Here is a 22,032-nt window from a genome sequence, read left to right as displayed (position 1 = left end):
ATTAACGAGATTCTATGCATATTGATGTGACCCCTGCCCAATAAGGCTAAACAGGCTAACTGGTGTCATGATCCCATTGCTGTTTAGGGAGATAATTTAGCACAAGTGGGTTTGGGGGGCGACCAAGTTCACATGGATGGCTTCCCTTACAAAAGTAATCATATGGTGGCACAGTGGTTGAGAATCTGCCTGCCAATGCAGGGGACACGGGTTCAAACCCTGGTCTGGGAAGATCCCACATGCCGCGGAGCAACTAGGCCCGTGAGCCACAACTACTGAGCCTGCGCATCTGGAGCCTGTGCTCTGCAACAAGAGAGGCCGCGATAGTGAGAGGCCCGCACACCGCGATGAAGAGTGGTCCCCGCTCTCCGCAACTAGAGAAAGCCCTCGCACAGAAACGAAGACCCAACACAGTCAAAAATAATAAATAAATAATTTTTTTTTTTAAAAAAAGTAATCATAGGCTGAGAACTACCTTCAGGACTCATGCAACGATCAAGTTCAGGCCCGCCATTTACATTGGAAGAAGATCGGCCATGTGCAGAAATCTGCTGAAAGAGGAGAGTGCCCATTATTTATCAGGATAAGTTTCCGAATCTTTAGCTAGCTCATCCTTAAGAGAACAGAAAATGCTTATATAATAGAATGCAAAAAAAGTAAAATAAAATGGTACAGAAACAGAGGAAGCATCCCCTTGCTTCTCATCTCACCTTTCTCCCTATATACAATCCCATTAGTACAGTTCTTCCTTAGATACAGTATTTTCAATTCATATTAGTATCAGGAAAATTGATGTATGTTACTCTTCTTTGATGCTGTGTTACTTCTGATCTCAACGATGTAAAATAAGGAGACTTTCACGGCATCACCCATGAACAAGGTAGTTACTAGCGGCACAAGAAGGCTTAGAATTATAGATAATTACAAGAACGTCAGCACAGAGTCCCCAGATCCCACATTCCCCACCCTTCCCCACACCCTGGCTGACCACCAGAGTCCCTGCTAGGGTCGAGCTCTTCTCAGAAGTCCAGCCCCATGTCCGGGAGTGCATCACCTTCCACACCCTCCTGTAGTTTCAGGACCCAGAGAACAGCCCTGGTTCAATCAACTCCTTTGCCACCCTAAGACAGCAGGAATTCCTCTGAAGCATCATAAGAAGCTTTTTTTTTTACTAGGAACCAGAGGGGAATAAGAGATAAAGCTTTCAGGTAGGTTCCAACTTCACAAAAAGCTGAAGTTCCCAGTCTAACACAGAAATATCCCTAGTTCTTAGGTAAACTGAAAAATTCATATTATGACTATTATTCATATATGTATTACTATTTTGTTTTATTATTTCTTTTATTATTCTGTAGGCTTATGGAATTTTTTCTTAATTTCCAAGGGTTATTACACTTTCAAACTCAATCTTTTCTCTTTCATCTTTAATTTTCTTTCTTCTCTTTCAAAAAAAAAAAAAAGTATTCCTTTCAGGAGTTTAAACATCAAAAGACTTACCAAATACTGAGACGCATCTTTGGCATGTTTTGTGCTGGTATGTTTACTTGCTTGCCTCTATGCCCAAACTATCCTGGCAGCTTCTGCCCCAGAGCAGCTGTGCCTTCTTCATCCCTGCATCCTCCATGTGCAGCACAGGGCCTGGTGCACACACTACTTAATTCACACTTGCTAAATGAAAGCACAGATAGCATAGGTCTAGGGCAGGGACCTACCCTTCCCACAGCGCCCACAAGCTGAAGACACTGAGTCCACCCTCTTCCTCTGGGTGAAGTGGAGAACCCCACAGATGCTGAGTTTGGTTCAACCCAGGAAAACCCAATACTTACAACATTCCTTCAAACAGGATCACCCAGAAGTTCTTTGGGGATAAAATACGAGCCTCAAGAATGAGAGGCACGTAAAAATTAGGCTGTTTTCTCAGGTCCCACGTAACCACACCTGTGTGGACAGTAAAACCAGGAGCGGCGTGTCCTGCTAGGAAACCCAGGGCCACGGAAAAGCAGTGGTGACAGCCACCAAATGAGCCCCCTCCTGAGGGGCAAACACACCTCTCATAAGTGTCTGTGTCCTACACGCTGACAGGGGAGTAGTCGTGCAGGAACGTGGGTGTGCGTGTGGGTCGCTTTCTGGCCACCCCTTAACCTGATGAAAACGCTGCAGCCGGATGAACGCCTGGCTCCTCAATCACTGTTTCCTCACAATACAGGTAATTTGGTGGACAAAGTTTTTCAAAATGGAGTTTTGTTTGTTTAATTCTTTCTTTTTTTTTTTTTCCTGCTGAAATTGAAGGCGACTCCAAATCCAGCAGGAGTCTATGCTAGGATGTTTAAAAGCTAGACTTTTAAAATCAAGCCCCAGAGAGGGAACATAAAAGGAAGCTGAAAAGAAAACCACAGCATTCTCTGCTCCATTCATGGCCACAGCAACTACCCCAGTCCTGGTTGTCCTCGGCTTCTCTCGGCGCCTCTACCAGAGGCCTCCTCAGTTCCATCAGTCTCTCCCACTCCACAATTATAGCCAGAGAAGCTTTTCCGAAGAATAGTTCTGACATCACCCCTAGGATCCCAGAAACTCATTGGGTCTTCGTTACCAACAGACTAACCCACACGTCTTCAGCATGGCACTCAGGTCGTGATTCATCCCCTTACCTACCTGTCCAACTTGTTCCCCACCACTTTTTTTCCATGTATTTCATACTTACATTAACTCCAATAATCTTTCTTTTTTTCAAATTTTTTTGAGTAGCTTTATTTATTTGTTTATTTATTTTTGGCTGTGTTGGGTTTTCGTTGCTGCGCGCGGGCTTTCTCTACTTGCGGTGAGCGGGGGCTACTCTTCGTTGCGGTGCGCAGGCTTCTCACTGCGGTGGCTTCTCTTGTGGAGCACAGGCTCTAGGCACACGGGCTTCAGTAGTTGTGACATGCGGGCTCAGCAGTTGTGGCACATGGGCTCTAGAGCACAGGCTCAGTAGTTGTGGCACACGGGCTTAGTTGATCTGCGGCATGTGAGAACTCTCCGGACCAGGGCTTGAACCCGTGTCCCCTGCATTAGCAAGTGGATTCTTAACCACTGCGCCACCAGGGAAGTCTCCAATAATCTTTTGGTTTTCTTTGAAATGTTGCTTAAACTTCCTAAGTCTTAATTTTCTGCTCTGAATATAGGGATAGGAGCAGCAGCTAGCGCAAAGATATGCTAAAGAATTAAAATTAGCTCATGCACGTAAAATCATTTAGCACAATCAATGACATGTAACAATAACTCAATATTAGTTATTAGTATTTTTCCTCAAAACACCTAGCATAGGGCCTTGAAGTGAGTGTCAGAGAAATGCTTTTGAGTTATTGAACGTACAATGGCTATAAGAGATCTTTTGCTAAATAATTCATTCGATGTCTGTTCCACTTCTAATCCAACTCTTCCTAGATTGAAAACTGTCAGTCATGGGAATAAGAGATCCAAATTAAACTCATATCAGCCACGTTCTTAATGGAATAAAGATAAGAAGAATGTCATTTTGGGGAAAGTTTTAGATCTCGAAAGATAACTGGAAAGATCCCCTTTGATCACGACTTGCCTTTAGGTTACAGGGATGGGGGAGGTGGACTGTTGACGTCCGGGAGCAGCAGTGGACAGTGGCTGGCTTGCCTGAACGTCTGTATCTCACAGCCCAGAACGGGGCAGCCTCACGCCCTCAGGACACAGCTGGCTGGGTCCAGCCTGGGCACTGAAGGAACCATCTGCCTTCCCAACACTCAGAGCCGGAGGGAGTGTGCAGCGTGCAGACCCCACGCCCACTGCTGAGGTCCGAAGACCTGCCTTCCCCCAGGCCTGCTTGCTCAGCTCTCCTGGAAGCAGGTAACGTTCTTCTCACAGGTCTCTTTCTTGAGCTAATTTGAGTAAGTTAGTTCATCGCAAGCTGATATGTTCTGACTCAAGGGCTAAGAAGGAAGTCTTGGAAGGAGCTAAAATGCAGGCATTTTTACCTCTTTGTACATTTTCACATGGATGCGTGACTCTCTGGAGTGTTTACTGAGCTCCTGTCAACCCCTGTAACTTTCTCAATGTTTCTTTTGATTAAACCCCCATTCCCACCTATCCTGATTCCCTGTACAGTCCAGCAATTACAAACCTGGTTTGTGCTGGGATTCAGAGGTGGCAAGGAGCCAGAACAGGTGGTGGAAGCTGGTCCTCCAGCAACTGGGCTGAAGCCCGGCCTCGGAGGTTGCCTCATGGGCAGCGTGAGGGCGCAGGCCCACGTGAGAGGCTACTTTCATGTGTACCTGACAAAAGTTTTCACTAAACCACCAGGAAATGCAGCTTTCTTAGCAAGGAATGATGGCAAGAAGATTACTTTTCAAGACTCTCAAACAGAATGATTTTTTTTCAAAGTGCTAAACCTCAAGCATTTAAAAACTAGAGAGTTAACAGAAGTGACATAACTGATTACCTGCCCCAATATGTTCCTTTATTTGAAAATAAAGCCTTCATGCAGAAAATGAAAACATAAAGAAATGAGGGAATCATCTTATTATAACACAGCTCAACAGACAGGACATGATTAGACCCACAGACAGTTTTCCTTTCCTCCCTCAGCTACAACCTGTGCTGGCTGCAAAGGATGCAAAGATGTAGGGCCAAGGTCATTACTGCCGGAAGCTTGCAGTCTCAGGCAGAGGCATGTGTGCACCCTTAAAACCCTTCCCAGAAACCTCACCTAACCATTTGAAGGTTCCTTCTGATGGTTACAAACGCCCCGTGAGGATCCATGAGAGGGAACCACTTCGCTACAGCACGAATCTGCACTGGGCGTGCTGGAATCACACCGCTAGCAATTAAGCTCACGTGACCTCCTGGCAACGAAGCCTGGTGCTCTGAGAATCCAAGAAAAGCTGGGTATTCACCAAGATCTCTGGACAGATCCCTGGCGAACGTGAAGTGTCTATTGTTATATATAAAGCAAAGCATTCCCGGTGCCCTGAGAGACATGCAGACAAAAGAGGAAGGAAAACACTAGGGCAAAAGCTATGACTACAAAATTCCCACCATTTACCAGGCAGAATTTATGGATTTCCCTGTCCCTTGTAAGAGAACTATTCTCTTATTGAAGCAAGGAGAGATTAAAATATGGCATTCCTGATTAAAACCTGTCCCATTTCTATTGTTCAACTAAACTTTTTTTTTTTAAATCTCTTAAAATTCTAATGAGCTTTCATGCTTCCATCACCAACCAGGATGCTGAGACAGCACGAAGACTGTGCCTAGATGCTGCATTTGGGTGAGCTGCTCCTCAGTAAAGCATAAACGGATGGCAGCAACTGGGTTCTTTCAAGATATCTTCCATAATTACTAACTGGTTCAAAAAGATGTGATGATGTTTAGGGGTGGGGAGCAGAGGGGACATATTTCCTGGTGAGTGAAGGAAGGAAAGTGATTAAAAAGACTGAAGGCATTGCCGAGCACATTCTCTGGGACCTGCTCCACTGTGCCACCACCTACCTACTCTCTGGCAGCAGCAACTCCATTTTTATGAGTATGCAAGGAAGGAAAATGCACAAGAAGCCACTTCTGCTAAGAACTTTTTAAAAAAGACTTGAAAACAAGCAGAAAAATCTATACAGTACTCTCAACTAGATTCATTTAAAAGGGCATTCAGGGCTGAGAAAGTACATTGATAATCATTAACATGCCAGCTTTCCACATTTTTAGTAAGGAAGTTAAGTCAAAGTGTCCTACATTAAATTTCTTACTATTTCTACAAAACTTAGAATTTAAAGAGAATGTTAAGTGCTATACTAAAATTGTGAAGTTTTGTTCAGAAATAGGCAATTCTCAAAAACATGAAGCAAAAATATTTCTCTTAATGCTACTTAATAGAACTACTTAATAGTCCCAACTTCATTTTGGTTTTTCATAAAAGGAAGCATTTGAACAGAATCTAGCAGATATACTTGCGTAGTGAGTTGACTTTCTCGAATGCATCTTGGAAAACAGCACAACGATTCAATTTTTAAGTGGCCTACTGCAGGGGTCAGAAACATTTTCTGTAAAGGGCCAGAGAGTCATTTTAGCCTTTGTGGGTCATATGGTCTTTGTCACAACTACTCAACTCTGCTGTTGTAGCGTGAAAACAGCCATAGACCAAATGGAAACAAATGAGCCTGGCTGTGTTCCAATAAAACTTTATTGAGAAAAACAGGCGTTGGGCCAAATGTGGTCACAGGCAAATAAATCCCTGGTCTACAAGAACTTTCTTAGGAAAGCTTTTCCTCCAATATCATTCTTACGCTTTTAAATGCTCAGAACAGAATAAACCCCAGGGTATGGTTGTTATAAAGCAGTGGTTCTCTGTCCTTGGCTGTACATTAGAATTACGAGAGAAGATTTGAAAAATTCTATTGCCAGGCTGCACCGCAGATTAAAGAATTCTTGCGTGTAGGGCCCAGGCATCAATATTTCTTTAAGCTCCACAGAAGGTCTAATGTGTAGCTAAGGTTGAGAACCTCTGTGGAGGAAGTTTCTGGCAGTAATCGTAATTAATCGTCCAGCTATCTTAATTTAAGTTCTATCACTCATCCAGTAATCTAGCCATTGTGAGTTATCAATAGCCCAAGAACAATGTTCTCTTTGTAAGAAAAGGAAAGAAGCAACTCATTACAGTTTACTGAATGCCTACTTTGTACCAAGTCCTAAAATGAGTACTTTTATATCTTATGAATTAGGTATTATCATCATCTCCATCGATCTGTGAAGAAACCAAAGCTCAGAGAGGTTATATAACTTGCCCAAATGCCACAGCAAATGTGGATTCAGAATTTAAACCCAGGTCTGACTGCAGAGTCCAGGCTATTTGGCCAATCTCACACTATGACCTCCTCAAGAAGTCTTGTACCCTATACCAGACTCACTGATCAAAATATTCACTGGGGTATATTTAGAACATGCTTTCAGAGTACATAACTATTATCACATTCTTATAATTTAGTCAAATAATATACAAGTCGATAAATACACAGCCTTTCCTCACATAAAGCAATCTTAAGAAAAATTTTTCTTTAAAAAGATGACCTCTGAAATGTACCGAAGATTTTTTTAAAGATCAGTATTCTAGATATTACTTGTAAATAGATTTGCCTCATTATCATTTTTGTGGTGTTTTAAAAAAAATATCAGAAATATCAGTTCCATTAATTAGAAGGAAAACCAGTATAAATTAGGCATCCATTTAAAAATAGAAGCTTTATCACTTTAATATTGGATTTGGGATAATTTACTTTGAAATACTTCAGTATTAGTAATGAGACATGAACAATTAATCTGAATCAGCACCTAAGGGTTAGTAACGTACAAAGTATTCTTATCTGTAGCCATACCTTACACTTGGTTTCATTTGGTAAAATCAGTGGTGCTTGAGACTTGTGACTGGTTCATAGCGGGGAACAGCAGTAAAGAGAACCCACTGTCTGTGCATGTACATGGTTTGAGATGGTAGCCAGCTCAAGTCCATGAAAGTTTAATAGGGAAGAACAAACCTGACTCCACACTGGATGTTTCTTTTACTTTAACCTTTATATTCTATTGCTTTTGCTACAAGTTAATAACTAAAAGAATGTTGCTTATAGCCTGAAATATACAGGACAGCCCATTCTCAAGCCTCTGACCTTTAAAGATATAACAGTTTCCCATTCATATAGAGATAAAAAGTTGCAGAACAGAGAATAACATTTGTCTTGTTGGAGGTTGAGAGGAACATTGTGACCTGAACTACCTGGACAGCTGCAAGAACAAAGGATTCTGGCACCAAGAAGTTTTTGCCAAGCAACCACAGCTCCTCCCCTAGCAGTATAAAAGAAGCCTGAATTCTAACTCAGGTAAGATGGTTCTTTGGGACACTAGTCCTCCATCTTCTCGGTCTGCTGGCTTTCCCAATAAAGTCTCTATTCCTTGCCTCAACAACTCCTCTCTCAATTTATTAGCCTGTCATGTGGTGAGCAGTACGAGCTGGGACCCAGTAACAAAAGGAGCTGTATGGAACCTGCTGACTTTGGCTTTCTGTTCCTCTGAGTATCGCTGCCACCTCAGTTGACTACATGGCCTGCCAAAACCAGCACAGAATCTCGTCACATCCCTAAGAGTGAGCCTTTCAAGCATTGGATTTTGCTTACTGGATTACTGGATTTTTCAGCAACAGGTGGTATGGCCACACCTACCTGCTAAACATGTCTACATGATTTCAGTGTGAGGTACCACCAATTTTTAGGATGCCTGCATGGTGGGGGAGGTGGTGCCTGTCTCTTCAGTGCCAACAATGGAGGCTATCGCTGTCTGTCACTGGCACAGGCCAGCTCACTACCACAACCTCTAAGTATTATCGCCATCCAATTTTCTAATGCGTGACCGAGAAGAAGGTCAAATTACCCACTTTCACGAATAAGGGGTCGTTTAAGAGAAACACATATGCTGCTTATATTCAAATAAAGTTTTTACAGTTGATCCAATTTATACACTGATTTGCTTGGCAAACTCTCCCTCCAACCCCATAAAAAAGGGCTTCCACCCAGGTGAACCATTTACCCACCAAATGCTTCTTTTTTTTTTTTTTTTTTTTTTTTGCAGTACGCGGACCTCTCACTGTTTTGGCCTCTCCCGTTGCGGAGCACAGGCTCCGGATGCGCAGGCTCAGCGGCCATGGCTCACGGGCCCAGCCACTCCGCAGCATGTGGGATCTTCCCGGACCGGGGCACGAACCCGTGTCCCCTGCATCGGCAGGCGGACTCCCAACCACTGCGCCACCAGGGAAGCCCCCAAATGCTTCTTTTTTACTTAACAACTACAATGTACAAATCACTGTCCTCAAACAGAATCTGAGAGTCATTGTGATGATTTATTTTGTTAGGGCACTGAAGTCTTCAAAACTGCTTAGTCCCTCTTTTGCTTTTGTTTCTGTCAACAAAATCAATTATGTTCAGAGGTGAAGTCACCACCCAGCATTTCTGAGGTAATAAAGGAGGTATATAAGTCGTCAGTCTCTTCGTACTGAAGACCAGTAACTAGTTTTAAATACCAAAGAAAAGCCAAAGCTCCAGGGAAAAGCGAAAATGTTGAAGGTCAGAAGCTACCGTGGATTTACATTTCACAGCTCCGAAAAGAAGTTTTGAGTTCAGAAGGTCAAAGAGTTACATTTTAGCTCTGCCAATCAGTATGAGATACTACCAGCCCTTTCATCACACTTCACAAATCTAGAAAATCTTTCACCACCAGCAGACCCAGGAGACATTCATCAGACAAAAATATCAGCACATCAGACAGTTTATAATCTCAAGATGTTGGATAATGTTCCAAATGTACTTTTTTCTTTCTTCTTTCAACCAACAAGAATGCTCACAGTAGACAGCCCCTGGGCATACACTTCAGCATCAAAACAGGAGACATTTCATCCCCCAGTGTCCACAGATGTGCCCCTGACTCTGAAGCCTTGAGTTACTACAGCCTTGAAAGTCTTAAACTGGGACATGGATGATGAATTAAATTTCAGGGAAATGCTTTCTTCATCCATCTGGCAGCTGATGACACATTTAGTACTCTTCATTGCCTATCTGTCCCAAAGAAAATGCTGTGATTTACTCACAGTAAATATTCCTGAAGGGAAGGTTATCAGCTAGATCTAAGGGACTCAGAGGAACTTGGGCAGAGGAAACAGGAGATCACGGGCTGAGGTCAAGGAGAAAATGGAGGGTCAGGAAGATGGGGGATTAAGAGAAGAAAACAACAGTGGTGGTAGGATTCTAGGATTTGCAGGGGAGAGAAAACAATGCACGGGGAGTGATCGGTCTGGAGAACAAAAGGACTGGAAGGAGAACAAAGCAATGAAATTGATGGGGAGAGAGACTTTTGTGGAGCTCAAAAGGGAGAATGGACAGAAAGCTATTGAGGGAGCAGAGGCAGCCTAGGAAAGAAACTCTGGGTGAGATGAAAGCAGAGAGAAGGGGAGTGGGAGCCAGCCTCCAGGATGGTCTCCATGAGCCTCGTCTCCTGATGTCCATGCCCTCACGCAGTCTCTCCCCACGCTTAACCGGGCTGACATCTGTGACTACTGAGCTATGATGGAAATGATGGTGTCTGACTTGCGAGGCTGGGTCATAGAAAGGGGAACTTCTGCATGGCACTCTCTTTCAGACCACTCACTCTGGGGAAATGCAGTCGCCACATTCTGAGGATCCTGAAGCCAATTTATGGAGGGGTCCACATGGTGAGGAACTGAGGCCTCCTGCCAAGAGCCACCAAGTGAGTGAGTCACCTTGGGAGGGGATCCTCCATTCCCAGTCAAGCTTCGGGCGACTGAAGCCCTGGTACGCATATTGACTACAACCTCTTGGAAGATCTTAAGCTGCTCCTGAATTCCTGACCCACAAGAACTGTGGGGGAAAATAATTTTTTATTGTTGTTTTAAGCTGCTAAATTTGGGGACAGCTTGTTACTAACAGAATTACCTCTAGATTACTAATAGGGTTGGAACATGTAGAGAGGGCAGGAAAACAAAGACGAAGGGTAGAGCTGGGAGGGAAAGTCATAACAGAAAAGCAGAGAAGGTAATAAGAGAGGAGAGGAGTCTGACTTCTCTCACTTTCTCTTTCCTTCTCCTACACTACTGCATATCATTTTTTTTTTTTTCTAAGTGAAACTTCCCTCATGTGAAAACTGAACCTGGAAACCCCAATGCTTACTGTAATACAAATAGAATATAAAAGAATAACAATAGAATAATAGAGTAACAAAGCTATTCTTGGTCCTTTCTTTATATTTAATCAGTTAATCTCAACCCTGTGCAGTAGGTCCTAGGAATCCCCTTTTTTACAGATAACGGTGATGTGAGTTGCCCAAGGCCACACAGCTAGTGAGTAGCCAAGATGAAACCCAGACACTCCGGTTTCTGAGCTCACAGCCTGAACCACTGCACCATCTTGTGTCCATCTCAGAGCAGGGGCCTCTGGGCTTCTCCCTTCTCTGAGCCCCTCTTTCTATGTAACTAGCGGGTGCCATCTCTGCCTTCAGCCTCTGGCCTGAAGGGGTCCCTTATCTTAACTGGGACAGACTGGAACATTCACAGAAAATTTTAATAAGTAAGGAGAATAAAAGGAAACTAAACAAGAGTTCTTCCTGACACAGGCCTAGTACAACCTGGCATGAGCTGGCCTTACCTCAAGGCCTTTGGCTCCCCGTCTGCCTGGCTTGGTGGGTAGCCTGGTCCACAGTGGTGGAAACAGCTGCAAAAACACCTCCTCCCCACGTGACTATCACCACGAGTGGTCCTGTCTTTTAGAAAAGCCGGATTCCCCAAACTTGTACAAAAGCAAAGCCAACTTCTCATACCTAGGCACTAGGTTCTAGGGAAGAAGCCCAGTGGGTAGCCCTAGCAACTCATTTTACTCATTTTTGGTCTGACTACGTAGTGCCAGTCATCTGTATAACAGACTTGCCCTGCTTTCTCACTGTGCCTTTGGGGGCTAGTAGTGGTTATGAGCGTGCACTCTGCATGCAAATCCCAGTCACGCCAGTGTGCTCACAATGTGGCCTCCATCTCAGGCCCACTATGGAACATTATCCCAGGTGGAGGTACCCATGCACCTGCTGGGGCAGGACTACACAGTCTGTTTCCAACCTGTGCCAGTCTTGACCATATTCAGCTCCATTGCTGGCTTCCAAAAAAACCCAAACCAACCAACCAACCAACCCAATAACCCTAACCTATTGTGAACTTGGTCATTTTACTAAAGCTGACCCACTAAAGTAAAACTGCTGGTCACACAGTGTAACCATTTCACTTGAAAAGAATCCCCATTAGATACGATGAACAATCCCTTACACCAAGCCTCCCAGGAAGAGCTGCCAACAGGAGTTCTTCTCTGTCTTCCTCGCCCGTCCTCTGGCCTCTCCCCCCTCCCCTACCCCAGGATCACCTCTCCCTTTTCCCAACCCTCCCCTCTCCTTATTCCTTTCCCAGTCTCACAACCCATTTTTCTTCAGAGCATTGGTGTGTATCTAAACCCAGGCACTCACCCTCCTAAAAGGCCTACACAGCACAGCTTTTCCAAGGGGTACCTGTGTTGGGGTCAGTGGAGCAGGCCCACCAGGGATGGGGGAAGGTCAAAAGTTAGAGACAGAGACTGTGAAAGGGTCAGAGATCCCAACTGGCCACTGGGACCTAGAGCCACTCACTTCACATCTCTGCACCTCAGATTCTTTTTTTTTTTTAGGTCAAGGTGAGTTTATCGTCCCAATAGCATAACCTAACTGCATCCAAAGCCATCTCAAATCCATCTTTAAGCTAGTCAGGAAAACAGGTTATTATTTTTAAAAATCACTTAACACTGAACAGACAGGCCCTCTTAAAAGGCAGCTGACCATACCATGTCACTGTCATGACCAGTACAGTGTTTTTTTCATACTTCCTAAAAAGCTGCTGTGAATACTGATCATACTACTTTGGCATACACTCAAATGCTGACCACCTCACACCCACCTCTTACAGAGTACACGGTGAGAGAATAACATTGACTTCATAGGGCATCACACTCGTTTTAAAGCAAAAAAAAATTAAAATAATAATAAAAGGAAGTCCAAGATGAGAAACTGTAACAGAGGGAGAGATTTGAGTGCACCTCAGATTCTCCATCTATACAATGAAGACAAACTACAAGATCTGAGGCCACTTCCAGTTTCCATATTCTATGGTTTTGGGTAACTGTCTAGCAAAACCAGAGTTATAATTGAGGGACAACGAACTCTCAGTTGTCCTAACATCTTTTGGTTTTAGGTTCAAAGAACCTTAATTACTTGGTCGCCACACTATTTCTTTTTTTTTTTAATTTTCTTTTATTTATTTTTTTATACAGCAGGTTCTTATTAGTCATCCATTTTATACCCATCAGTGTATACATGTCAATCCCAATCTCCCAATTCATCACACCACCACCTCCACCCGCCTCTGCTTTCCCCCCTCGGTGTCCATACGTTTGTTCTCTACATCTGTGTCTCTATTTCTGCCCTGCCACACTACTTCTTAACACCCCACCTTGCAAAAAAACATTCCCAATTTGAGGAAAGCTTTGCTTCTTCTCCTGCCTTTGGTCCAGCCCCTTAGAGAGCTTGACCTTCTATGAACAGGTATAAATGGAGCAGAGTTGTCTTCTTCACGAGAGTCCTATCGAGAAAACAATGAGGGCTTTTTGTGGAGGAGGGGGAGCTGCTCCTGAATTCCTGTCTTCTTCAAGGAGCAAACAAAAACGACGCTCTGGGTCAGAGATTAAACATCACAATATCACTATTTCCATTTTCAGTTCTTTCAGTGTCTCCACCCAAACACAAAACGGTTCCCAGAAACTGGCACAAAGGGGGGAAAAACTGTGACCGGATATCAAATTCTGCTTACCTTTGACTTAATTTTGCTTAATTCCCTAGTAAGTAAAACCCAGATAGTAGAGGAAAAAAAGCCATCTGCCAGAAACTGTGTCCTGGGATACCGAGTGATGTGGCTGCCAACTCCTGCATACGTTGTCCTGGCTTGGGTTGCTTGCTTTTGTCAATTCCCTGATTCTCTGGAAGAACACTATCCCCAAAGCCATGAAAGTATCTAAGTAGGATAAATAGTGGTAAAGGGTTCCTGCCCATGAAAAACAGCTCTCCATTGTCAGACGTCTCCTCTTAAATGATCTTAATAAGCTATTTTAAATGAAGGGGAAGGAAAAAGCATAGCACTAACACATGGTAATTATCTGTAATTCTCCATTTGTAATGTCACTGAATAGAGAAAATAATGCAAACGTGGACAGATGCTGACTAGAGCTCTACAATGACATCGAAATTACGGTATTTTGTACAGTGAAGAGAACAACTAAGCTGCAGTATTTCAAAGGCAGGTTTTCATTCCAAGGACAATACACACCATGGACTGTGGGGAACTGTGATGAGATGAAATGTCCACAAAGTACGACCCCTGGGAACAGGCAGGGGTTAGAGGTACTTAGCTTTGTGTCCAAACAGCTGATGGGTGTGGCAGAGACTTGTTTAGCTGCGGATATTTAATGTAAGATTCAGTGATTCTCCATCAGCTTTAAAGTGAGAGGAAGAGAAACAGACTCCCCAGCTTCCGAGACAGATTTTTGGGCAACTTAAAAGAACTCTAATCTTAGCACTCTAGAAGTTATCTAAGGTCAAACATCCTTATTTTACAGATGATCAAAAGAAAACTCAAGAGGAGGTCTCACAGCTGTTAGCCAAGCCCCAGGTGTGGTAGAGGAGAAAGGAAGGGGTGGGAGGTCATGGAAGAACCACTACTCTTTATCTGACTGGTAATCTTATCTTTACTCTTGACCAGGAATCAGCATTTCCCTAACCTTCTTCATTTATTTCTGCATCAGTAAGTGATCCTTGAGCACTTACCATGTGCCATGGAACTGTGTGTGCTAAATGCTGGGGTTACTCTAATAATTAAGATATACCTAGTGTAGTGAGAACAATTTTATCTAATGTCTCTGCAATAATACAACTTATTAGCATGTTTTAAAAATCCCATGCCTCTTCACTCCAGACTTCGCATCTGTGGGTGATCTCCTGCAAGTCTGTGTGCATACATGAAGGAATGGGTCTGGACTCAGAGCATTAAGCAGCACTAACTGAGCCAGTGGCAACAACAAAAAAGGACAATCTTGGGCTGAGAGCTGAAGATGGACTGGGAAGAAAGATGGGAGACCAGGTTACCAATGGATAACAAAAAAAAGGGGAAATGACCAAGAGCCTGGGTAAGGTACCTTCTGGGATGGCCGCACGCAGTCCTAGGTCAAGGATCAGAGCAGCCCTGCCTACAGCAACAGCCTGAGGGAGAAATACAAGTGACCTTTGCAGGTGGATCACTGCAAAGCTTAGGTTAGGTCTGCCCTAGGTTGACAATTACCAGCACTTGGAACAACTTGCTTTAGTTTTAACAAAGGATGAAACAACTGGAACTGGAAAAGAGGTGAATCAACTTGATCTTTAACTCTAGTTCTCCTGAAAGTTACCCGGATTAAAAAGAGAGCATCTCCAATCTATTCTGGAGAAAATAAGTTGGGAAAGAAAAGCTGAAAATAACTACATGAGTGATTTTTAACGGATATAACTTTTTTTGGGGGGTTGACATTTAAGAATTCCATTGAGGGACTTCCCTGGTGGTCCAGCAGTAAAGAATCCACCTTATAACACAGGGGACGTGGGTTCGAACCCTGGTCAGGGAACTAAGATCCCACATGCCGTGGGGCAACTAAGCCCACGTGTCACAACTACACAGCCCATGCGCCCTGGAGCCTGTGCGCCACAACTAGAAAAGAGAAGCCCGTGCACCCCGCGTGCCACAACTAAGACCCAACACAGCCAAAAATAAATAAAAATAAGTAAATAATAAATAAATCTTTAAAAAAAATTCCACTGAAATCATATTATACACTGACCTAAGCCAATTTAGCACTTCAGAAAATGGCCGGTTCTTTTGATAAATATAAGGAACTTCCAGTACGTAGTTACTGAGAGCTTATGTGTTCCCAGTCCCAAACTGACTATTCGTCTCAGTCCAAATTCTGCCAACATACATAAGCAAGCAGGCACAAAAACAGACAATCTGATCTGTCCTTTTCCAGAAGAAACTTCTCCTTTTGAAGTCAGGCACTCAGACAAGAACCATGCAGTTCACTCTGAGGTAGATACAACATCCTCAGGACAGGACAAGCACACCTGAGTGTCAGGTGGAGAACAGAGCCCCGCAGGCAGTGAGGACCCGCAGGCCCACCGCCCTGCCGGCCCAGCAGGTTCCCACCCCACATTCACCAGGCGTGCTGGGGCTTTTATCTTTCACTTTATCAGTGAAAAATGTTTTTCAGCATCCTTAAAGTAAAGAGAACCACTTGGACGGTATCTGAAGTGTTGGGGCAACCAACTTTCAAGAATGTATTCCTAACGAAGGTGCTTCCGATGTTAAACACTCCAAGAGAATGAAAGTTAATACGCGTGTACATCATGGCACTGTGTACACTTCCATCTTCCTAAAGTGCATTACCATACAGACAATGTGACTGTTTCTACAAAAGGACACTTTCAATCTTTAAGAAAATTCATGTACTGCTTTTTTACCGGGCAAATTTCCTCTTATAAACTTAAATTATTGAGGGCTACTCAATCAAATTAAACTTGTGGAAACCCTGCAAATTTGGTTTTGCTCATCATTCATTCTTCTCCTTCTCTATTAGATAAAATGCCTATTAAACCAACTGCTTAATCATATTAAGTTACTGTTTATATTTTTAGGACACCACAGTCGAAACCTAAGATTTATTCCTAAGTTCTTCACCAAAATGAACATATTTTTCTTGTGTTACTAATTTGTGTATATAAGTATTATGCTAGAATTTCACTCTGTTTTAGACTTTCACACAGTCAAATTATGTTAATGGTATTAAAAACATGATTTTAAATGACATTTTAAAAAAGAATCATGGTGTTCTCCAAGGCTTTGCCATTGTAAAGCATTTTGATAATAATAGGAAAACTGCTATTTATTTATATAAAACCACATTATATTCAACCCTAACCACAACTTTATATTCCCATTTAAGAGATGGGAACACTTTAGCTCAGAAGAGTTAAATGAATTGGCCCAAATTACAAGATGAAAAAGGACACAAGATTCAAAGCCAGGTCTTCCTGGCTCCAAATCCTAAACTCTTTCCTTTATGATGTGTTACCGCACCCAAGCCCCTGAACAAGTTAACTAAACTATGCACCTCAAAATACCAAAATCACACAAATATGCCATATATCCTATTTCATACCTTTAATCCTCTGTAACTTCCTGGGCTAGTCGGAGAGGAACTGGAGGATTTCGTAGATTTAGGAGTGGAAAGCTGGCTGCTGGGAGTTCCATTAACTGATCACGAGACAACAAAGGAGACAAAGGTCATTAAAACCCAGAACCACCAGATTGTGTAAAAACACTAAGCATATGCCCAGTATAGCTCCAATGGAGCTTCAATTCATTCAAAGCTCAAAGCAGACGGTAACTCAGCAAAAAGCAAAAATAATGTGTCTTACTGCATTACAGACAAAGTATCAGACAAATAAGCAGTGAAACTAGAATTATTTTCAATAATAGTTTTCCAACAGTGACATAAACAAATATATAAAACGTTATGGAGTTAGAGATGTGAGCAACAACTTGTCCATATATCCTGCCTGCCATCAAGGGTAGAGAAACGCATGGCTGTTATATTTGTAATGGTCTACTCTGAAGGTTGTCCTATAACTACTCCAATATCCAGTGTCTTAGTATACACCAACCTGAATAACCAAGACGTTCTTGTGGCACTCCCAAATCAATTCCACCATGATTCTAACACATTTTCTAAGTATATCCTTAACGGAAAAAGAAAATTACTGGTCATTTTCCTTGTAATACCTACTTATTTGTTTGAAAGCCAATTTCTTATTATCTAGACGAGTTATTTCTAATTCCTTCCATTTTCTTGTCTTCTCAACTTAATTTCCCCATTATTTAGCAAGTCTTGGTGGTTTTTTGTACACCCTCCTCCAAACTTCCATACACTTCCTACGTTGAAAGCTCAATTTAGAGACTCGGTAGGGAAGAGTATGGGCACAGCTGTTTCAAGGGGAGGGTTAGTTTGCAGATTTTATACTATACAATGCTAGTCACACATCTCAGTATTACTCAGGCTTATTCCTAATTATACCAATAGGGATCCACTTTGGCTGTAATTTCACAAAACTATTAGTTAACATCTGGCATTGGTATATATATATATATATATATATATATATATATATTTTTTTTTTTTTCCCCCTCTTCTAAGGAGTGCTTTAACCCCTTTTATCATTAATCTTCAATGCTTCTGCCCCAAGCAGATGAAAACTGGCATTCGTCTCTATGGAAAGAAAAGCAAAGTCCATTTCCTTTTAAAAAAATCTTTTTAGTAAAAGGGAGGAGACAACTGTTATTTTAAATGATGCTAATAAATATAAAAAGCAAAATGCAGAGATAAAGGTCCTGAATAGGTGACTCAAAAAAGTAAGCACCCGTCCTTGAATGGAGGCCGAATTCTGGATCTGTAAGTAGGTGTGATTAGATGACTCAGTCATGTGTGTTTATTGTATTGCTCCTTGTAAAAATTCAGCAAAGATGAAAAAATTTTCCAGTTATTTTTAAATGACCAAACTTGAATTTTTCTAGTTTAAAACCACTCATTCGTAAATCATTATCAGTTATCTAGATTTTCTCAACAAATGTATGTGGGTATTTAGAGCACAAGTACAACACAAGAAACTGTACAATTAATTAGAAACTTTTAAGAGGATTCAACAGCACTGATTATTTTTCAATAAAGTTACACTTCAATTAATGCTCTTTCTTTTAAAAATTCTCTTTAAAGGGAACTGGTGGTAGGAATTCACGTAAAATAGAGATTACTATGAGCAGTGAGCTAGTAAGCTTGCTGTGAGCTGATACTGAGTTTGGCTCCGTTTCTCCTTCATTCCACACAGCAACCTGTTCAGGTCACCAGCTCCTACTCACCAAGGGCTGTTACCTTTCACTGATATTCAGAAACCACTTTGATATCAAAGATTTCCTTGGAACAGTGACAGAAAAGGGACTAAAGAAGAAAACTTGGTTCCTGCAAATGGTAAGCCCTGTGGCAGACCAATTTCCCTAAAAACACACCTCCTGCCTAAACGTAATTTCTTAACAAAACTCACTGCCAGGGATTGAACTGGTATCAGTAACTACATGTCCATAGTTACCCTCAAATAACTCCCATCCTAAAGAGACACTAAGCCATATATAGCCCTCTAAGTTTCTGATAGCATTTGAAAGGTTCTAAAAAGTTGTTGTCTAGTGAGAAGTTCTTAACTCCATTTATTTGCACATCTCTCCAGTCTCTGGGAGGGTAAGTGGGGCCTGGGACAGAGCCACACTGTGCTCTCTCCCCCGACACTGCTGCTACCAACAGGAAGGTGAACGGACAGTGCCCAGCGTCTCTGCAATGCTCCCCTCCTTCACTACAGCCTGGATTTTCTCTCCCAAAATAAGGCTCTTATCCACCCTTCCCCTCAACTGTAAGGTAAGAAACAAACTTGGGGGCTTTCTTGTTTGTTTGCTCTGAACGTTTTTTACCCTGGTGGACTACGACAGATTCACAAGCTAGAAATCTGAAGTGAGAATTTTTAAGATGCAAATTGTGGTAACTATTTACCCACTTGTATCACCCAGATTAATTTCTATGTGTTTATTACATATCATTTAGCTATTTAGATAAATTTAGAGTTTTGTTGAGGAATTCTGCCAGCCAGATGACTTCATTGATGGGAGCACTTCTGCCCCAAGAGTGAAAAAGTACAATATGACATTTACAAAGTTACTTGCTCTGTTTGAAATTCCAGTGAGTCCCATGGAATGTTCTAAATGGTAACAGGCATACTACAGCTAAAGCAGTCCGTAAAAGCGAGTCATACTTCTGTGTACTGTGGCATTTAATAATACAAAACTCTCTCTCCATTTTCTATAACTGCAGTGTGGGCTGAACATGCTTTTGAGTTTATCTCTTATAAAGAAGCCATTTGCCCTCTGAAACGCGATCTACATCTCACAACTTTTACTTATAAGTTAGGATAAACTTTATTAACCCAAACCCAAATATGGACTCACTTGAAAATCTGGAGTACTGGAATCCTAAGATTTTCTCAAATCAATTTCTAAGCATTCCAAATTCTAGTTAAAAAGATTTATACACTTATTAGACTATGTTATGAAGCAGTTGGTCTACAAGACAAGTATGGCTATGAAACATGCTTTTAGTTCAATATGTTAATTTCCCTCTTTAGACCTCAGGCAGACAAAATTAGATGAATTTTAATACCTGATCCTTGAACCACTCTCCCCACTTTTATTTCTATTACTTACGTGATAAGCATCTGTAAACCTATCACCAAAACAAAAGCTAAGAACCTGACAAAATCTAATTTACCACGTGGTAAACTCAGTGAAGTGTATTTACGCAAATTTCATGTGATATTAGCTTTCCCTGCGTGTGAGACACTTTACAGAAAGCACAATATCATTTGAAATAAGCTTAACACCAGAGAGATGCATTCAGTTAAAAATATTCATATCGCTGTTATTTTAGAGAGAGGATGTTGGGCCTATCAACCCCAGGGTGGGGAGGAAGGGGAGGAGAGTATAATTGCTTCTGTGGCCATTTTCATATTACCAACAACCCTTAGCCTTTTTCAATAACAGGCTATTCTCCCAAATTAACTAGAAGACACACCACTTGAAGCGCTGTGTCTCCCCCATCACTGTGTACCGTGACTACACACAGACAGGCACCTGGCAACCTTCTGAGGATGACTGGCTCTCTAACAAATAAGGGCGGCTGAAGCATTGTGAAGTGCTTGATAACTGCACAGATGTCCACTGGTAAAAGCCAGATGCATTCATGGAAATGGAGCAAAAGGAAACAGAAATATGGCGAAAGACGAAAACAAAAACCCAGCAGAGCGACAAAGCCATAATAATCATGGCTCACCTGGGGATTTGGCCGTAGAGTAGGCCCTGGAGTAGTGGCCACCCCTCTTTACTGGACACATTCAGTATAAACAAAGGAGACAGTAAGGAGAGTGGTTATTCAGCAGGTCTAAATGTGTACACAAAAAGAAGGGCAAAACAACCTGACCTAGAGAAAGTGGGATAGGTGCTGAAGAAGCAGCAGCAGAAAAGTAGAACACCCCCCAAATTCAGTATTTTATAAAAAGGCTGATGCTTCAGACAGTTTTTGTTAATACTACTTTCACATGTTCTAGATTTACCACATGTAAAATCACAGTCTTTTCACAATCCTTTCCTTAATGGGAAATGATATCAGCAAAATTATAACTACTAGAAGCGAGCCTTACAGAATCAATATATAAAGATTTAGGGGATATTTTAATTCTTTAAAAATGTCAAAAGCTGTCAAAATTATGACAAATCTATAGGCTCAAGATCTGAAAGAAACTTAGAGGTAAGTCTGACTCTGAAATAAGCAGTGCTACTTTCTAACAAATAATCGTTGCTCCTATTAAATTGCTCGATGGTGGAAAAGCCTGTGGAAACTTATCAAGTAAATACATTGCTGTTAGGCGTGTATGTTTATGTTTTAAACCAATAAGATAAGGAAATATCCACAATCTTATAGCACAAAATTAAAAATGCAGCACACAGTGGTCAAAATGTGAAACACTTCTACGTAAATACCAGAAGAATCTAGATAAGACTGTTCTTGAGAAAATGTGTCAGAACAAAACCAAGTGTTAGGACACTTATTATAACTTTGAGAAACAAACTTAAACTTCTGGATTTAAAAATCATGTCATGTATATGTCATTCTGGAACCTGGCTGCATACAAGGATGGGAATGACTACTAATTCATATTAAAGAAAACTGAAGAATGATCTGCTCCTTTTGTGACTATCCATTTCCTTTTCCCTCTAACTACCTGAAGCTGGTGATTTGCTGCGTCGAGAAGGCCCAGGGCTCTTGGATCCAGAGTACTTAACAGCTGAGGAGCGAGAATAAGATGACTTCAAGACGCGGCATTCTAGAAAGGAAGGAAAGTGCTTTAAGTAGATCTGGTTTTAATTCTAACCAAAGGAAGATCACAGATCACACGTTACAGTAGTTTACTGCCTAGAACCATTACCTGATCATCTTTCCCATTAATGTTAAACAACTTTAATACACAGAGCAACTGTCCCGAAAGCACACCTGAGGTTACCTTAAATTAGGCTTCACACCTTGTGACTTACCTCATTGTTCCAGATGGAGTTCTTAATAAATACAGAAATCCTGATGTCCTAACTTGATACCCACAGCCTAATCTACACACGTGCAACTTATTATTATTTTGGTCAGTAGCGTTGATAGGCAAAGGCTACAACAAAGAGTTCTCTCCAAGTCTCTG

At 41.9% G+C, this 22,032-nt stretch overlaps 1 protein-coding gene across 9 annotated transcripts in view; it reads right to left on the bottom strand.

Annotated features, from left to right (window-relative positions):
• DCLK2 (doublecortin like kinase 2) overlaps window positions 1-22,032 on the bottom strand; it is a 156,787-nt gene that overhangs the window by 35,706 nt on the left and 99,049 nt on the right. For 3 of the 9 annotated variants that reach the window (XR_009540250.1, XM_060147732.1, XM_060147729.1), the window contains exons 4-6: window positions 21,568-21,669; window positions 16,854-16,948; window positions 476-548 (exon numbers count right to left, since the gene is read on the bottom strand). Coding sequence is in view for 8 of the 9 variants with exons in the window: in XM_060147732.1 (XP_060003715.1) it covers window positions 476-548; window positions 16,854-16,948; window positions 21,568-21,669 (270 nt within the window). In the remaining variant the exon portion in view is untranslated. Of the gene's footprint in view, window positions 1-475; window positions 552-16,853; window positions 16,949-20,618; window positions 20,670-21,567; window positions 21,670-22,032 lie in introns of all 9 variants that reach the window. The other 6 variants (XM_060147733.1, XM_060147725.1, XM_060147730.1 and 3 more) reach the window with 3 other exon arrangements.

This window comes from Lagenorhynchus albirostris, chromosome 4, assembly GCF_949774975.1.
Source record: "Lagenorhynchus albirostris chromosome 4, mLagAlb1.1, whole genome shotgun sequence".
Lineage (NCBI taxonomy): Eukaryota > Metazoa > Chordata > Mammalia > Artiodactyla > Delphinidae > Lagenorhynchus > Lagenorhynchus albirostris.
Note: the sequence above shows the minus strand (reverse complement) of the source record. Positions and strands in the feature narration are given on the sequence as shown.